General features: G+C 40.7%; 1 protein-coding gene across 5 annotated transcripts in view; it reads left to right on the forward strand.

Moving 5' to 3' along the window:
- LOC309697778 (kazrin-like) overlaps nucleotides 1–19,267 on the forward strand; it is a 196,998-nt gene that overhangs the window by 66,613 nt on the left and 111,118 nt on the right. For all 5 annotated transcript variants that reach the window (XR_014273909.1, XR_014273910.1, XM_082519901.1 and 2 more), the window contains exon 4: nucleotides 3–192. Coding sequence is in view for 3 of the 5 variants with exons in the window: in XM_082519901.1 (XP_082376027.1) it covers nucleotides 3–192 (190 nt within the window). In the remaining 2 variants the exon portion in view is untranslated. The remainder of the gene's footprint in view (nucleotides 1–2; nucleotides 193–19,267) is intronic.

A 19,267-nucleotide genomic window follows, 5' to 3' on the forward strand; every position in this document is an offset into this window, starting at 1 on the left:
AGGCAAAAATCCTGAAAATGATGGATGACAACAAGCAGCTTGCCCAGCGCATCGATGGGGCCATTCAGTCAGCCAGCCAGGAGGTGACCAACCTGCGGTCAGAGCTGAGCGCCACCAGCCGCAGACTGGCCGAGCTGGGAGCGACGGACTCTTCTGCCAGCGTGCTTGAGACCCTGCAGCACAACCACAATGGTAAGAGAGCCACGCTGGGAGTGAAGTGACGGTGTCTTCTTGTTCTTTTTGCCGAGAAGCTGTGAACATGTGGAGAAGGATGAGTGCGCTCTCATTCAGCTGTGTGTGAGTGTAGTCTTGCAGTGTGCGTCTTGAGTGTGCGGCTTATCATGGAGGACATCCAAGAGTGAAAAAAGCCTCCACTCATACCTCTGCTCATGGGAATAAGTGCATTTCAGAGTCAGCGAGAGAGCGGATGAATTGAACAAAAGAGGGGTTTATGTTGACTTGTGTCCACTTTCAGTTCTCCCTTAAAATCCCCTCTCATGTTGAATAATTAACCCCCTTAACCTTTAAGAGGAGAGGGGGGCGGGGGTAGTGCTGCACTTCAGTAAGGACAGAGTGGGTAAAGTTACAGCCTCTTTTTACTCTCAGGCACTCTGTGTGCTAGTTCAGTCGGCTCTCCCCTAACCGGGCAATGGATCTGCGTCTCTTGAGGAGGAAGGGAAAGGGGGCTGGTTTTAGGGTTGCTGTTGGTTACTGTTACTGAGAGCTGTTTGAATGGCTGCCCAGTGTATAGAGAAAGCTGCCTTCTGTTTGTGTGTGTGTGTGTGTGTGTGTGTTGCAGCTGCTTTATTTGCCCTTTTCCAAGTTTTATCTACTCAGTTTGACATATAGATAGGAAACAGATGGGAGTTTTTGTTTCTGTGCACATGCATAAGCATGGCTGACTGCATAAGCACGCGTGGCTAAATGTGTGCCCATGGGCTGCCGTGTCCCTTTAACTTCTGGCACACGCACATTCTCACACTCTTGCTCTTTCCGTAGCAGTCAGCTGGTACAGTGAGCGGTCTGATAGGATGCGTGCCATCCGGGCTTTGGCAGCACTCTACTATGAAACCACATCTCTCGCAGACACTTGTGAAATCAAGCTCAGTAATAAACCTGCTGTACTGCACTCTTAGATTAAAACACTGTTGGTGAACTTTCCTTTAGCAAAGACAGTGAGTCATTTGGTCCTCAGTTGACCTCTGTGGTGCTTTTTAATAGGGGAAAATTTGAACACAGGCTGTCGTATACAGCTGGTCAGGAACTGTTTGGTCATGTGTCAGCTTTGTTTTCAGTGGACTGACACTGTAGCCTTTCTGTTTCTTTGTCAGTGTGTATGTGCCTTGCGTTATCCCTTTAACCCTGATGCATGCTCACATTCCTGCTGGTTTCCATAGCAGTGTGTGTACCAGCGTGAGAGACAACAAGCACTCCTCTGGGAGGGTTTGAGCACTGATGTCATTGTCCTTTGGTTGCTGCTTCTCAGCTCAGCTGAAATGATGACTGAGTGATGTGCACGAATCACGTTCATCTGTGTGAATTGTTACGAACTTGACGGGTCGTAACATGAATATTCTTTAAACGTCCTAAAGACTGCAGAAAAACACTGTTGGTTTGCTCATTCTTACGACATTCCCAATGCTTCTGAAATGATACACCACGAGACGCTGAGCCCTATCTGTGGATCTTTTAGAAGATGTATTTTGTCAGACACAATTATCTGCAAATGCAGTGCTAAGTGGTTCTGAGTGCCCCCGATTTTCAACATCAAAAATGACATGCACACATGTCCTTTTGATACTGAAGATTATGGTTGCCAGTTCCTGCTTTTGTTTGCCCAGTGCATCTTCCCACTGTCATTGTGTTGCTGTCAATAAGTCTATTCTTTTTTTTTTTCACACCCACCTCTTGCTGTCTGTTCTCTCAACCCCCTTTTTCTCCTTGTAGCTGTTCTTTACAGGCTCAGGGTGTATAATAGAAACAGCTAGGGATAGGAGGATTAGGTAATTTATCACCAGTGGCTGTGTTGAGAAGGGAGGTGTGTGGTAAGGGTCGCCGGTTCATTGCACAGCCGGCAGAGTAAGAGTCCTGAGGGAAGCTGTGTTGGGGGTGCTATCTGGCACTTCAGATCCAGCAGCACTAACCTTGCTAGTAGGCTAGCTTACCTTAATTGCATTCCTGCTTCCTGGGGGGGCTTACATTTGCATGTTTCATTCTTCCTGGCAAGTGCAAAGTTATAAGGAATTGGATGTACTTGATCATCTTCTAGTAGTTTTCCTCAGAGAATTACAAGCTCACAACTGTTTAGAAAACACAGAAAAAGACCACAAGATTTGACCTCACTGTCTTCCTCAAATGATCTTCCCTAACATGTTATCTGTCCTCTGAGCTCACACTTATCCTCCTCGTGGTCCCCGAAAGCACCGCATTTAACTCTGAAGGATGTTAAGCATCCATGAAACTGACCCCAAAGCTTCTGCCTGTGTGTGGCATGAGTTGGCATCATTTTATCTTTGTATATGGGAGAAAATGTCGCTATGGAAAGTTTGGGTGAGTGAAAAGCCCATTCATATTATGCTCATATTGCCCTATTTCTGTACGATGACCTTTGGATAGACGTATTTTTGAGATGTCTTTTATTTTACTTTTTTTCATAGTGGTCAAGAGACTTTTTATTTTCCACATACACTTTTGTCAAGGTGCATACATGTGGAAAAAATCATTCCATCTTCTTACTCTAGTCTCTGTGCTACACATATAACCGCACACTGGATCCGTTGGGGTTACTTTGATTATATGCGGCACAATTAGCACAGGTAAAGTAATTACTCAAAGTGCTGGCAAATTAAACTGGTTCTTATTCTTATTTACTTTCACTAGCAGAGTCTTTCATACATGGTGGGATATCACCAAGATCCCCAGAGTTTACTGACAGTTGCTGACACTAATAAAAGCGCATTGTGGATCAACATTGGATATTTATCGTCACTAATTATATCTCAACCATCGCTGGTTGGATGTTTAGTTATGAATCATTCAAAGGTCAGTCATATTGTACTTAATGACTCATACAATCGGGGTAGTTGAGAGAGAGAGAGCCAAATATTCGTGAGCTTTTTTGCCAACACACAAAAGTCATGCTTTTCTCTCTGAAACTCATCAAAAACCTTTACATGATGTCGCAATCATTTCAGTTAATCACAGATTTTATCCACTCGATAATTGAAAACACAAAAAAAATGTTTATCATTCAGGAAGGCTTATCCAGGATATCAAGAATGAGTAGAGGCTATTATATCATTTAGCATGGAGGATTTGCTGTCTCTGTACATCATGAACGCACAGACAAACTCTGCATGTTAAAAAGCTACTGAGAACTCTCGTGTTCTTTAAATCTGTTCATGAAAAAGCCTCCTTGGCCACTGACATTAAACAGGATTAATAATATCAAGAAGGTATTTGCTTAAAAAGCAGTTACTCCTTTGGAGATGGAAGAGAAGAGCAACCTTGATGTAACAAGACTACTCATTCTGTTAAAGCTATTAGCTAGTACTCGAATTGGAATGAAATAGGTGCCGGTGCTATATAACAGCAACTTCACAGGTATTGGTTTAACTTATGTTTAACCTTACAATAATTACACCTTAAAGCAAGCTGGGGGATATCTGCACTCTCAAGCTGATGTGTTCTTGCGACGCCGCCTGCATTCATCAGTACAACATTGTGTGCGATTGAGCTTTCCTGTACCAGCAATGTGGAAGGACCAGTTGGCAACTTCCAAATCTCACTGAGAGTAACAGAGAGTCCTATGTTTTACTTGCTGTGAAACAAAAATGTATGCCCCATCTGTTCCTAACACTTCCCTAGTATCATCTTTCAGGCTTACTAAGGTAACGTGGCATTTCAGCAAAATTACTTTGGTCTGTGATTGCAATTTTTACACGTGAGTGCAGATCTCTTTCTGCTCAGTGGGGCTCCCGCCATTCTGCGTGCAGCGTTACCAATCAGTTGTCAGTATTGGAGAGACACTGCTTCCACAGTAAATGCTTCATTACCATCAAGAAGAGCAGCTTGGACATTTGTATTCGTCTGGTGTACAGCGAGTACTTGTTCTTAAGTTAACACAAGTGATGCCCTCATGTTTCCTGGTTTGCATATATATATACACAGAACAGGGAGAAGATGTCTTCTGTTTTACAACTAGTTACTTTAACATACAAGTGCTTAGTGTACTTATTTTAAATTAGTACCCTCAGAACTGGGTGTAATGATTCTAGTGATTTTCTTTTTAACCTTTTAGTAAAATTGAGGGATATATCAAAAATTAAGAATTGTAAGCAAAGCTGAAGGTTGCATTGAATGTTTGGTCACTGCCATTCCCGTCTCAAGCCCCAGTGAAGAGAACCTTTCCACTGTTCTCTTATTTTGTTGTTAAGTTGAGATGCTGTCAAAATCTCTGCAGAGTCATTCAAGTGTAGAATGTCCTCACATAGATTACAGGTTTTTCCATGAATTTGATTTCCTGCTGTATTTTGTCTTTGCAGGCAGTGTCTGGGAAAAGTTGACATTTTGCAACTTACCCTTTCACACTCACTTTTATTGATTTGACGAAGAGCTATTGGTGTGAAGCTGCTGTCACTCAAATGAGCATTTGGTGTAGGGTCCCCGCTCCGTGACTGAAAAACAAAAAACCGAAATAAGCTATAGGAAAGCAATAGCATGGTAATACATGGGGATTAAAGTGGTGTTTGTCAGATTGGGCGTAGCTGTGCAGCGTGGGGAAATCACTTAGAAATAAGCGAGTGAAATAATAACGTGTGGATTTTTCTTTGAGTACAGACTGTGATCAGTGGACCTGTGGTGCTTCTCCCATTTTCACTGCTCTTTGTGGATTTAGCCAAATAAATTCAGGAGATGTTATGCAGGCTGATTTCCAACCATTCAATGTTATTTGTGTAGTGTCAAATGTAGAATTCAGTGAATTAATCCACTCAGCATCATAAACTGATGTTTATAGTTGTGCACTGTGTGTCCAACACAGTGCACAACTGTAAACTCATGTAACCTCAGAATAACACAAAGTTAGTGTGCTTCATTTTATTTTGTAAGACATTTCACAAAAATACTATATGTACAAGCACACAAAGAATAAACTAAAAAAAAAACACGCATTAACCTTGCTATCAGCTTTAATTACTCGTTAACTGAAGGTAATGTTAACGCCATTTCAGGTTATTCCGGCCCAATTTAACCCTCCAGTTTAATACGCTCATAAAATACTGCAGTTGCCTCAGACTGTGAAAATGGCACCAAATCTCATTAGTGTTTTTTCTTTCTTTTGTCGATGGAGATGGCTTTTGAATCCCTCTCTGTCTACGGCGATGAGAAACTTAATGACTTGTGTGAGGAAAAATGATAGCCCTCCTCAGGTTTCATGTTTATGGCACGTTTTATAGTCATTTATTTGACAAAGTTACCCAACAGATGGTTACTCATCAGAGCATTTCTCAAAAGTGCCACAAAAATTGGATCCGCCACAGTTGCCTTTGGCATTTAGCTCCTCTTGTGGCATCAAATGCGGTAACTTTCATAATGAATCCCATGTTTATAAGGAATCGCCACCAAATGAAGGTATTTATTTCAAATCAAATGACCCAGGCTTATTCTATGATGATACTGAAACATGAATGTGTTTGAAGGTACTTTCGTAAATAGGATGTTAAAGATAGGTGATGATTGTCTGTAGCCATATGTTTAGAGGTCATTCATTAACATACGAGTGTAGTCATCAAGCCGTCGTTTTAGCAGAGAAGTTGTTAGGCCCAACACCTGGGACTAGGCCAGAAAGGGGGGTGGGTTTGAGGACTTGGCGTGGTCTAAAAAAATCACATTTTGAACATACACTAATGTTTGTTCTGGGCAAACCTTTGGTCCCAGTATACTTGTAGGCTACGTTATAATGTACCGTGCCCTGAACATTTTTACAGACCGAGCACAAGCCATATGGCATTCCCTAATGTCAGAAACCTTCCCCAGCAGGATAGTTTGCCCCAACACATTGGATAGAGTAGGGCATCAACCCAAAGAGCACAACATCCCAGATCCCAAACTGACTGAAGCTGAGACAAGCCTGATCTGCATAGACCCCGCCCCAGAAATCACAGGACCCATACAATCTGGCAGCGTAAGGGAGATCTATATAATATTAGCCAGGATGCTGTAATGATGTGTTTGGGTGTGATATGCTGTTAGTATGTCAAGTTTGAGCTCGCCGGAGAGTGGCTGTGCATCGTCAGCGACTTCCACATATAGATACACAGACTCACACACAGGTCTCTTTGACCTTGTCACAAATCATTGTGACAGAAGAAGTGTTTTCCAGATAGTTATGAGCTACCAACACACCTCGAGACACTAGCAGTGATTCGTTCTGACACTAAAAAACATACAAATTAAACCCACATCCCGAAATTAAACTATCCTCCGCTACTATTTACTCTTCGCTTGAACAGACAGTCCACTGCCCTTCGTTTCATTTTGGTAGGTCAGGTCTACAATATATATTTGATGTTTTAGGTTGGTCACGTTGTAGTATGCATTAATGAGTTGGAGCAGCTCTCTGGAATGTAAATTTATGTTGCCCTTTGTCCTCCAGCTTGCCTTTGCTGGAAAGTAATGCTAACAGTACTCTCGCACACAGCGGCAGATGGCTCGAGCAAGTGTCCTCAGAAATCGGTGACTTTGCACATATTCAGATGCCACGAAGTGCAAATTCTGAGCTCTGTCTTGCAGAACTGTGGAGGTAGAGGGTGAGAAAGAGCAAAAGTACAAAGAATTTGTAACTTTTCCCATATTTACGAGAGGATTTGGAATATTCTTTTGCTCTATGAGGTAGACAGGCCAGCGTAATAAATGGTGCACCACGTGAGTAGACTACTGTGAACAATGATTAAAACTCTCATTAATGTGATAAAAAGCTTCATTAGTGGGCGATCGTGGGTGGTGGACATCATTGTTTTTATACTGCAACTGTGGCCTTTCTTTTTAATGTGCGTCATGGGAGCTCAGATATTTCAGAACAAACTTGTTCCTCCTGATAATGTGGGTGAGAATCTTTGGTAACGGCGTCGTTTTCACTGATCCAGTGATCATAAAGGAAATAAAATGGGAAATTAGAGCAGCTGAATATAGGCTATAGTGAATTTACATTGGATGGGATGCTGATGTATAAAGTCTGCACAGTGGAAGCAGATACGTTTGCTCTGTAGCCCCAGAGAATGGCTACTAATAGGCTCAGATAGGAGATGAGGAAAGAGCCCCCCCAGTGGTATTCAAATGATGTGATATGACGGGAACTGGGGAAAGGGGAGGGGTCTGGTCTGCTGAGGGGCTGCCTAACATTTTGTCAGCAATTACTCACAATGAGGTGTGGCGAGGTGATGGGTTGCAGCGGCAGCAATGATATATATATAATGACATTTTCACTGTTCATCTCACATTTCTTTGAAGCGGTAGTGGTACATGATTTGAGTTTCAGCTAATTTGGACCTACAATGCATGTAATCATAACAAAATGCTTGACCAATATGTGGAGATGATCCGCAACTTGATGTCAACCCTTACTCCTCGGCAGTCTTCAAGTGTTGAGATAGTATTAAGTTTCCAAACAAGACGTTAATTGATCTGTTGAGATTAATATCATTTATTATTCCCACGGCACATCCAAACAAACTTTGGCAAGCATAAAGTGTTAATATATTGTACCACCTTATGATAGATAAATAATAATTTAGCAAGAGCTGGGCGTTTAATAATGACATGGTTATGTAAAACAGCGTTCATCTTCTTCAGGGTGTTCATTTTTCATCCGTGCAAGGGGATACATAAGTGTGTGCATCCGAAGCTGATAAGCTAAATTTGGTTGCAGGTATGACTGAATAGAATGACTGCAAATGCACTGCAGAGGCATTGCCTCGCCTCGGAGCATTTTCAGACATATGTACTGGTCTGGGTTCAGATTTTTCCTTGCACGTATCCCACTGCAACCGATTAAGAGCTGACAAATAGAGTAGGATCTCGGATCAGTGATTCTGTAAAGCCTCTGCTCATGTGTCAAACGGTTTCCAGCAGCACAGAAGGACTAGTCAAGGGAGCTGTTTCAAAGTGTTTGTGAGGCATTGCCTTGAAATTGCTATATTACTCTTGGAAAAGCGCACAGGATGTTATGTTCTTGGCCAAAGCCGTTGACGTTTAATGTTTACAGACAAGGATCGGTGGGAGTGCAGAGGTATTCTTTCACAGTTGACACTAAGGTAGTTATTTGAGTATTAAATACTCCCATCCACCTCCCACATTTTGTACTTAGCACACTGTTTGGAATGGAGCCCCTAAATCTTGCTGGTGGTTTTGAGTCTAGAGCAGCTTATTATTAAGACATACCACCTAACCCTTTAGCTGTCTAATAGTAATTTTAGGGAAATATTTTTTCTTTCTTTGTCTATGATCACATTAGATGCATTATGAGTGTTGCTGGTGACAGCCAGAAGTCGGTGGGTGCAGACACATTATCAGTCTTATATGCTATGCAAACCTTCATAAATTGCAAGCTGTCAGAGTTGCAGCTTTTAGGCATGAAATTACAAAATCGAATCTAACAAGGGAGTTAATTTCCTGTATTGTTGTCCTGTCTCATATCTCCCTAAATTTCTTTTTTACATTTTCTACTTGGAAATCGTAAAAGGGTTCCCCAGTTTTTTAGTTTTCTTTTTTGTGTGTGTGGATGCAACCAAAAGAGGCAAAAAAAAAATCCTGTTAGCTTACCCGGGTTTTTTTGTTTGTTTTTTGCTTCTACATAGCAACAGCCAGCATAAACAGATAAAATGCTGTGTTTACGTTTGTTCTAGTCAGTTAATCAGGCCTGGCTTTTGTGAATCTGAGTGATCATCCAGCTTCCAATTGTCCATCTATCAGCACGCAGACTGTCCAGCCAGCTGGTGCCTGCTGGGTTGAAGAGGCAGACTGGGCAAGGCTAGATGTCACAGTGGTGGCAGGTGGGAGCCACCATCAGGTATCGTAATGCCCGCTGGCACAGGCGAGACTGTCTCGAAGCAGCATGACTTGGTAGAGAGAGAGGGGGAGAAAGAGGGAGGGGGAGGCATCTTGATCCATGCGTGTGCCAACCCTGACAAATTGGATAAAGCCTCCAGTGGACTGGCACAGTAGATGTAGAGGGCAGAGGGAGGGAGGGAGGGAAGAGGGTGTTGGTTAGCAGATGTGTGTGTCATCACAGGCCTGGCATCATGCTGAAGGGGAGGAAACATTATTTACACTAATGTACGTAAACAGACAGATACATGCAGATGCAGTGCAAAAGTTGACGTCTGTGTGCGTATGTGAGGACCTTCACTTTCATAGCAAGGCTAAAAATACTGCCTACGGTTCTGTTTTCACAGGTACACACACTGCCTGTCTAGGTGTACTTTTCATCCTCTACCTCATTAGTTTTTCACATGTCTTAACCAGATTTTTAAAATTTATTTTGCCTCTATTATTTATTTGAAAAGTCACTCGAATTTCAGTTCTTCTGGTGCATCTTCGTCTTCAGGCTTGTCTTTAAATTCTACGAATGCTGCATGTTCAATTATAATATAGTTGTTGTTCTACGTTCATTTGTCTATAGTAGTTCATATACATTGGTTAAAGTATGTGCATAAGTTACAATAATGACTCTATTTTTTTTATAACAAATTTCAATCAGTTATATTCAACTGTAAATTAAAGTTCATTTTCATACCTTTTCAAGCACAAAATAGGTGGCAAACTGTCAAAGAAAGTGCAGGTGTGCATTGAGTATTCTGTGCCAGCATGTCATACCTTAAGTTGATAGCTGAAGTTGCTCATTTACATTAAACTAAGGCAATTAGAGATTTCTCACAGTTGGTTTAAACTCTAAAAAGATGAAAATAGCTAAAAATGTTCATTCTGAGATGTAACCCCTTTTTGTCATCTTGCAATCCTTTTCAAGATTTTCTGTGAATGCAGATTAGCTCATTCAAATTTAATAATTGGCTGGACAGAAAATATAAAAGAAAAAAAAGGCTCTAACAAGCCATGTTAGGGGAACAGTGTTTTACTGGTTCCACTATCCTGTCGCTCACTGTGGTGCAGCTTTTGTTATGTAGTAAAGTAATGCAAAAAGTAATCTATTACACATAATACACAGAGCCCATTTCTTTAAAGTAATGCAGTAGGTTACTTAATTACTCCCAGGAGAAAGTATTTTGTTTGACTACTTGTTACATTTATTTTTTCGTTTCTCTATAAAATGACCTGAAACGTGTTTTCTCATCATCATTATAGTTAGCAAAAAGCAACAACGAAAAACTATGCAGCTACAAACACAGAAATCACAAATACAAAAACTCTACAAAAGTCAAACGTTACATCAGTCATCTCAGTGTCCAAGAAAAATGGATGAACATGATCAGTTGACACGTGACTTAAGCAACTCTTAAGTCACTCTTAAACCATTCACTGAAATATGGGAAAAGCTCACCTGCAAGGGGTCCACCTGCAGGATACCAGTACTAACTGCTGTAGTAAATGTTGCCTCTTGCACTAAAAATAATCTAAGCAAGCTACGCTTAATCTGGACATAAAAATAACTACTGTATCCAAGCAGTGTCCATCACTTTTATTTGCTTCTTAAAACAAGTTATGATGTAATTGGTGTTTTTTATAGTGGGTTTATTTCTGTTCCTGTTTCCTATATGTGTGGCTTGTCTAATTTATTTTTGTTCTGCTTCATTAAAAAAAGAGTTTTGCCTGTGCCCTGTTGTAAATATCTATTCTTGAAATGATTTATTAAAGCTACAAAATTTGTAGTACAAAGTGCGAGTGGATAAACTGCCAGTACTTTCTTCCAGTTGGCATTGTAGACTCTGACCCGTGCTCTTGTGGAGAAGCTCCACTTGGTGCTACTAGTGTTGCTGGTGGTGGACCACCTTTTTACTCTTGAGCCAGACAAACTTCCAAAAACTCACAAAAACTTCTAAAAACTACTTAGCTGAGCATCAAGCCCTAGAAACGTTGTTAGGACAACAAAAAATAATAACTCTTAAAAATTTCCTGCATGTTCTGGTTGTATCTTAGTAGCTGGATTTTATCTGAGACATGACAAATAGACAGGTACTGCCAGCTGCTGTGTCAGTCTAGAGGTAGTCATGATACTTCGTCTCTCTCGAGTGAAGAGGCTTTGTCTCGTAGCTCTCATCCAAACAAGGAGAGTTCACCCAGAGTTCAAAAGGAAATTGAGAGGGAGAGCAAGATTTTTGCTTCCCCCCTGTGTCAGTCACTCCCCACCTTTTGAGTCTTAATCCTCTCAGAAGAGAAGTTGTTGGTTTGACAGCTGGTAGGTTGCAGATTCTTCCTATCAGCCACTTTTTTTGAAACACGTATGCTGTAAACAAGGATTTGTCATCTTAGGGAATATCAAGAGGAATCTTTGACTCAGTCAGCCTCAGGGAATGACGTTCTTACTTATTTATCCACTTATTTGCTTGTCAGAGATGCAGATTATAAGTAAAGCTCTCCAGTGCATCTGGGTAATTAAAACCCTTGTGGTGTAGTTTAGAACAAACTCTATCATTTAGAAGTGGTACAGGGCTGACCAAGCACCACTTATTTTGAGGGGGATTCGGAGAAGAAAAGGTCTAGGGGTGGATATCAGAGATTGACATATGATTTTGTTCCATATTATAAGTGGGGTAAAATACTGCATAGGTTTTGAGTATCACTGAAAAAGTTTCAGCATTTTTACATCTGAAAAAATGCTTGCCTATGAGTCAGGTGAGCAGAAGCACTGCTGTCAGGAGTTTGACAAACAGTTTTCCAATGCACTGTCAGAAAAAAACATGCTAGCTTTAATAGAAAGAGTTGCAAAGCCTAGAAGGATGTGATTCAGATGGGCTGGAAAAACTGGTACTTCCTATCCCAATAAAATATTTTCTAAAACTTCTTTTGGGACTTGAGTGTATTTAAGTCTGTGGGTCTTGCTTATGATAAGGCTAATATGGATCTGGTGGCTGGAAGCCCTTCTGCAAGGTTCATTGGTGCTTGCACGAATGCCTGCATGGATGAACACATGCACGCGCACAGACACACGTGCAGCATTTGTGGGTTCTACTCTGTGCAGTGAGTGATCTGTCTGTTGGGATATTCTGTGGTCGTTAGCTGATGTGCCTGGCTGTGTAGATGGAATTGATTTCTGGTTCAGACCATAAAGTACAATGCTACAGCTTTTCACTGTCAGAATCTACAAGGCTATTACCTTGAAAGGAAGTTGATGCTGCTGTTGAACAGATTCATGGATAATGCAGTTGTTATAGAAAAAAAAGACAATTCCACAGTCACCTACTGGGCTATGGTGCTATCACTGTGTTAATTCAGTCTTTGCCACATTAAATTTTTCTTTCTTACTTTTTTGCTGATGTTAAACATTAATATTCATACAAAAAGGTCTGTAAAGGTTTGGTCCAAAATATTTCTGTATTTGTTTGGTTTGTTTCTCCCCCCGTGTCCATAAATGTTAATAACAGTAAATATAAGTCAGTATAAGAGATTAGTTTGCATGCTTTGGATGACTGAAGTATTAAAAAAGCAGTCATTACAAAATTTCTTCATTGTCTTCTCCATGTCTTCATTTATCGGCTATCACAAAAGCCAGTAACATTGTATCAACAAATAGCTAATATTGGCCGATATATCAGTCGGTATATTGGTATTCCTTCTATATTGGCAGGCACTAATAAGCTTTGAATCAAAACTGGAACACATTTTTCTGCCAGTCAGGGTTTTTTTTGTAGTTTAAAAGAGACTGAGACACTTAGGCTACGTTCACGCTGCAGGGGAAAGCGCATCAAATCCGACTTTTTTGACCCTATGCTACCCATATACGATCATGGTATGACAGTGTGAACGGCACAAATCCGATATTTTCAAATCCGACCTGGGTCACTTTCGTATGTGGTACTGAATCCGATACATATCTGATGTTTTAGAAAGCGACTGCTGTTTGAATGGTCATGTCGCATTAAATCTGTCTTTTACGCCACTGACATAAGACAGATGCCAATTATCAGCGCCCGAGAAGCGCCCGAGAAGACATCACGAACCCTTCCTGGCCATCCAGTGTAGATGTCAGTAAAACTGTTGGGAAGACAGCGTTGGAGAAACGTAAACATTTTTGTACTGTATTATCTGCAGATTCTGACAGAAATCTGCAACTATCCTTTGAAGCATCAATCCTCCCTAAAACAGCAATAAGGATAATTATTAGGCCATATGTAAATAACAAAATAACAAAATAACTTAAAGCAAAATTGGTAAACGTAAAGTCCGAAACAAGTCAAACAATACTGTTTGGTCTGGATCTAAACAGAGCGGGTTGTGTGTGACGTCTTATTTTGCACATGCGGGCCACTTTGAGGGTTCACACTAGAGCGCGTTTGCTGTCACATTTTATTTGTAGTGTGAACAAGCAGACAAAAAAAATTGGATTTGATCAAAAAATCAGAATTGAGCATTAAGACCTGCAGTGTGAACATAGCCTTCATTTCTGCCTTTTTATGTTTTAGAAATAACTACAACCAGACATAATAACTTACTTATCATTATCAATAAGCACTGGCGTCAGACTATTTTTGCCTATAGTTAAATGTTGTGTCATGCACTGACGGTATCACATATTGCAACAGATTTGAAACTATCAACTCATGGAGGTCAGTGTAGCACAAATGTGCAGCTTTTAGTGCATGGAGATACTTGAATTTTTACCCTGAAAATGATGTGTTTATTTTAGCTTGTGAGTTGTGAATTGCTGTAAAGAAGTCCTTGGCTGCTAACTGCCAGTGTACTTATAATTACTGTACTATAAAAACCCAATGTCATAATAAAGACTTGACTCTACTCTACCAGACAGTGTCATATTAAAGATATGTGCTTGTAGCTGTGTTTGGATATCTGTCAGTACATCTTGTTATTGTAAGAATATCCTAGAGATTGATGCTTGCATGCATTTGTATCCAAAGCAATAAGCTGCTTATATTAGATTTTAAATCCTTCAAATCACCAAACAGGATCCTGGCTTTCATTCCAGAGTCCATAATCGGACCCTTCATGCAAAGTTTATTTGGATTCTCTGATGGATTGCCAAGAACTCGTAACCTTTCAAAGTCTGATAATTCTGCAGCTTGTAATGTGATCAGTGTTTTCTCTTTGCATAGCTTACTTGAGAGGATAAATAAACAGCTTTTATTGGTGGATAAAATGGCTTGTGAGGAAGAATAAAGTCTCACCTTATAGAAGATTGATCTTTGTCGATGGTGATGTGCCAGGCTGTGCAATGACTGTCTCCGTCCACAACATTGACGTACAGCAGGCTTAGTGCTTAGATATTGCTCTGCTGCTTGGGGGTGTCAGAGCTGTGCTTCCAGGCTTATGCACTACACAGTCCAAGCCTAAGTGTATCAGTGCTTCATTGTTTGTAGGCCTCATAGAGTTCTTGCTTGTTAGTGTATTTTACGGTAGCCTTTATGAACCACAATTTCACATTTTTAGTTTATTCACAGAGAAAAATTAAACAACCAATATCCCCAAATACTATTGTCCTATTGTCATTGTAATATTGAACAATGTTATCGTACATTGCACGTTTTTCTCTTATCGCACAGGCCTGATTAAAGTCATGTCAAGGTGTTGGACACATGTTGCTGTAGATTTGTTTTGTTGCACTTCACTTATTTGCTGATGTGCCATATGGTGTATTACACAGAGCCATCTGCTCAGTTGTCCTCATAAACTGTTTGGAAAAGGGCTGGTGCTTTCACAAAACACTTGCAGGTGATTGGATGAGCCATCGATAACAGCCCATTTCTGTCTGACTTTATGCAGTCAGATCAATGAACCATAGAACAATCTTACAAGCTTCCAAGCAGTCAGTGTAGTTAGTCAAGTATTGTTAACATGTAGTCTTGCTATTTCTTTTTGAAGATAAGCCACTCAGAGGTAATCACTTTTTTTTGTAAAAGTTGAAGACTGGAAAATTTTTTTTTATCTCTACATCATAATTCTGGGAATCTTGCATGAATCCAGCTGTTTTGCAAGGACGTGTCTTTTAAGACTGCATATCAATTCTTAGTGTCTGTCTTATGAACGAAAATATGTCCCAGTGTTGATTTGGTCTTGCTTACTTTTGCTTACACTTACCTATTCAGGTGCTTCCAGCCTGGCCTTCACTGACCAGTTCAGAGATACTGAAAGATAAATATGCACTTTTAATAACAAAGGGCCCATCATTATCAAAGAGAAAACTGACTTGTGATTATGCAGTGGAAACACTTCCATTTTCCTTGTGGTCCTTAACCATTGTTATTCATGCTCTTCCTCTCGTACCATGTTGTGTGAAGTATTTGGTACAGCTTCAGTTTGATGCTGCTTCTGATTTTCTTTCCATTCCACTGTTTAACGATTTAAATTCTGAAATACAGAAATATTAATGCAAATATATAATTCAAGCCATAAGTATCTGGACTACAGTCTATGTCCATGTTGAAAGATACTGAACCCCGGATTGCCTCAGAGGCTTCAATCGGTGTACGTGATTATTAAAGCCTTATACGATTCTCTGTGGGAATGAGTAAAATGTGGCACTCAGTCGTGTAAGGGCACTTTGAGTGATCAATAGGACCAGAAAAGCTCCCTATAAATAACAGTCTCTTAACATTAGTGGCACCTTGTTGCTGGCTCCCTAAAGTCTGCGAGGCTGTAGGGGGCTTTGCTTTACTGCCACAGATCAGAGCATTGCTTGAGGATTAAGTGTTTGCCTCCAGTCTAGCAGTACAGCTATCATAGCCACACGATTACGCTATCAAAGCTCATGCACATGCCTCAGCACAAGTCTGCGCAGCACCCAGATGTTATCAGCTTCACAAAATGCAGAGCTCTCAATCATGTAGAGGAGCCCATTTGTGCCTTCTATAGGTGTGCGTGATGGTTGCACCTTTGTGGATCCTCCCTGATTGTGTCAGGGTACATGCTGCTTAGGGCACCGAGAGATGTATTGTGAGTTTTCTCTGCTCATTAGGATTCCGCAGTGCCCACTGACTGAGGCTGAAATGAGAAGAAGTGATGAGAGGGAGAGGCAGTGAAGGGCTAGAAATAGATCAAAACTAAACTGGAGTAGAGAGTACTGGTGGGCACGAGGGGGGAAGGAATGTTGGCCCCTGTAAGTCAGTTGGCCCCGGACATGCTAAATGGAGCTGTCTGACTGGATTTCAGATAGAGAGGCACCCAGCAGAAAGACGGCAACGGTAAACGAGCTAGCTAGCTAGCTAGCTAGCTAATAATGGGGCGCATTTAGGAATGCTGATAAGACTAAGAAGGGGTTGTGATTGGAAAGGATGAAGATTATAAGAACCCTCAAGCTTTCCTCTGCTCTCTATTTTCTTTCACTTCATCTCTTTCCTCCCTGTTATCTCCCTTCAGTTTTGCTATTCTGATTAGTAGCTAGATAAGAGGCTCATGACTCTTATATTTTCTGCTCCATTAGTCTAACTCGCTTCGTGCAAAAGGTCTGCGGCAGTGGCCAAGTGCCTTTCTGTCATCTCTCTCTCTCTTTCTTTTTTCTATTATAAAGCCTTTCATTCTAGATCTTTATTCAGTGATTCACATTTTTAAATATTGCAGCCTACAGTTTGTAAAGAAATAAGAAATAAGTGTGAGTGAGGTCATCAGCAGATGACTTCCCAAAGCATGCTCTCTTATGTTGCAATTATGTATTTAAAAAAAATGGTTTAAACTGATGTGAGAAGGGCGCATACAATATCCAAATAAGATAATTACAACTTTTTAAAAAATGTGACCTCGAGTTCAGCGAGTCCAGTGCCCCACTCGATCCCTCTGCTGTCCCTTTCTCTCCTTACAGGCCATTAGCACTGCACCGGCTGTTCTGAAGCTGCGCGGATGGATGACATTTAAGAAACGTCGCCTTTAGTCATTCCTCTTCTTCGTTCTCCTTGTCCGTTAACCTTTCTGTCTCCCTACCTTCATCCCTCTACATTTTCATTTCTCACTTCTCCTCCTCATTTGCTGTTCCTCCTCCCTCCCATCCTTCTGTAAATTGCAGTTTCACTCGGGCAGTGTTTCCCATCTTTTATTTCCCATCTCTGTTCTTCTTCTGTCTCTGTTTGTCTTTCACTCGCTTGTGCATTTCTGTGACTCCATAAGTGGAAAAGGAAGCAAACAGAGCGAAGCAGTGAGGTAGAACCCTCTACCTCATCTGGTAATGAGCCTGGAAAGTTCCCAGTCAAAAGTACACCGTCTCCATGGAGACTGAGGTAAAGTTGCTGGCACTGCCTTCGCCCAGTGTCTTTGAAGAGCCTGGCTAGAGTAAACAATACCAAGGTCAACAATCCCAGGGGTCTGTTTGACCATCTGCAACCACAAAGACTCAGCAGTCTTTGAGGATGTTGTGGGTGCTTGTTGTTTTGCCGGCTTTTTCGTCCAGGTCCTTTTCATTAAGCTCGCCGGACCACCCTCATATCACTTCCCACCCATCTCACTTTGTTTTACTTTAGCTTTAAGCCTCTAACTTGTCATTTTAGTGTTTTATTTCTTGCTTTGTCCCAGGGTGAACTTACATAACCTCTTTTTATTTCCAGGCCACAGATGAACAGCTCCATATAGCCATAGCTCACCATATTTAATGCAAAATTGCTTGTGTGTTCCTTAAGGGGATGCAGATTTAAAATTCGTGTTTGGTTATATTATTTAAGACTTTGTTGTTGTTTTTTTTAGCGCTGTGCCCTCTTTGTGATGCCTGTTCTCTGCCACTTCACCCCTTCTCACCTCCCCCAGGGGCCACCGCCATTTATTGTTCGATTTAATTATTAATGTTCTTAATTCTAGACGAGGGAACAAAGCTGCTATGACATTATTTGTGCCTTTGAGCACTGAGTCCTTGGCTCTCTTGTGCAGTTGCTGCTTCAGAGTCACAAGTCATTACTAGTTGCCTAATTACATATTGAGGCACCTTCCCACACACACAAAGCATAGGCGGGTGGTTTTGTCACATTTCGTTGTCAAGTCTGTCTTTCTTGCACTGTGAGATTACTGTAAACTGTAGGTCACATTTGGTACTGGTGTGTGTGTGAAGCTGTGTCTTGGAAATATCACAAAATGGAGGTCTTTGTGGCTTAGTTGCAAGCAGCGAATTTCCTCTACGACTAAACTAGGGAACTAAAGAAAAATAAGTAAACCAACGTTAAGCCTACCCAGTATTATTGTATAAGACAGTGTCTTTGAAATGAAAAGAAACCTTGACTGTAAAGACATACATATCTAAATTAATCCACATTAATGTCATAATTTTGAATCTGATACAATGTACAAAACTTTAGAGGGCCCAGTTTAAAAGCATTTACAAACTAAACCAGAGCATAAGGTAAAGAGCGAGGGGAGTTGAGCAAAGTAGTCAACATTTGTGTCATAATATCTTCTCTATGCTAACTGAGTGAAGGAACGTTTGTTGTACAAACCTCTGCTTTCCTTTCACCAGTTAAGCATATGGGTCGAACTATGATTTTATTTTAAATGTATCCATTTATATTTAAATGTGTCCATCCATGCATCCATCCATCTGTTCATTTTATTAACTGCTTATGAAACTCACTGGAGCTTATCCCAGCTGTCAAAGGGTGAGACGCTGGGTACACAGGTCAACAGTGTGTCACAGGACTAACAGAGAGTGACGGCAGCACTCATTTTGAATTTCAAGATATTTACCTACAAAACCATTAAAAATAAATATTGTGGTAGATATAATGGAAGCACTTTCTGTTTACACTAGGTCTTTGGCAATTAAACGATACAACAAATGAAGAAATAAAATGAGTATTAGTAGTAGTATTTTAGATCAGCAGGATATTTTAATACTGCTACATCACTATTCTTTTACCCCTATCAAAACTAACTGATTTTAAAGCTCACTGCTAGTCTGTGAGACCTAAAAGTATTTTTATGATTAACCTTTTGGCAGCTCACTATGACCTTTGACTGCTTCAGCTGCTGATTAGTTCAAAGTGTGTTAATGATGAAGCCTAATTTGAGAGTGAGAGCGAGAGAGTCAGTGTCTCTGCGTGAGAGTTTGAAGACCCTGAGCATTTCAGAAAACACTTTTGGAAGGATTCCACAGAGACATATGGCACTACAG

This window comes from Aulonocara stuartgranti (assembly GCF_965226115.1).
Source record: "Aulonocara stuartgranti genome assembly, chromosome: 20".
Taxonomy (NCBI): Eukaryota; Metazoa; Chordata; class Actinopteri; order Cichliformes; family Cichlidae; genus Aulonocara; species Aulonocara stuartgranti.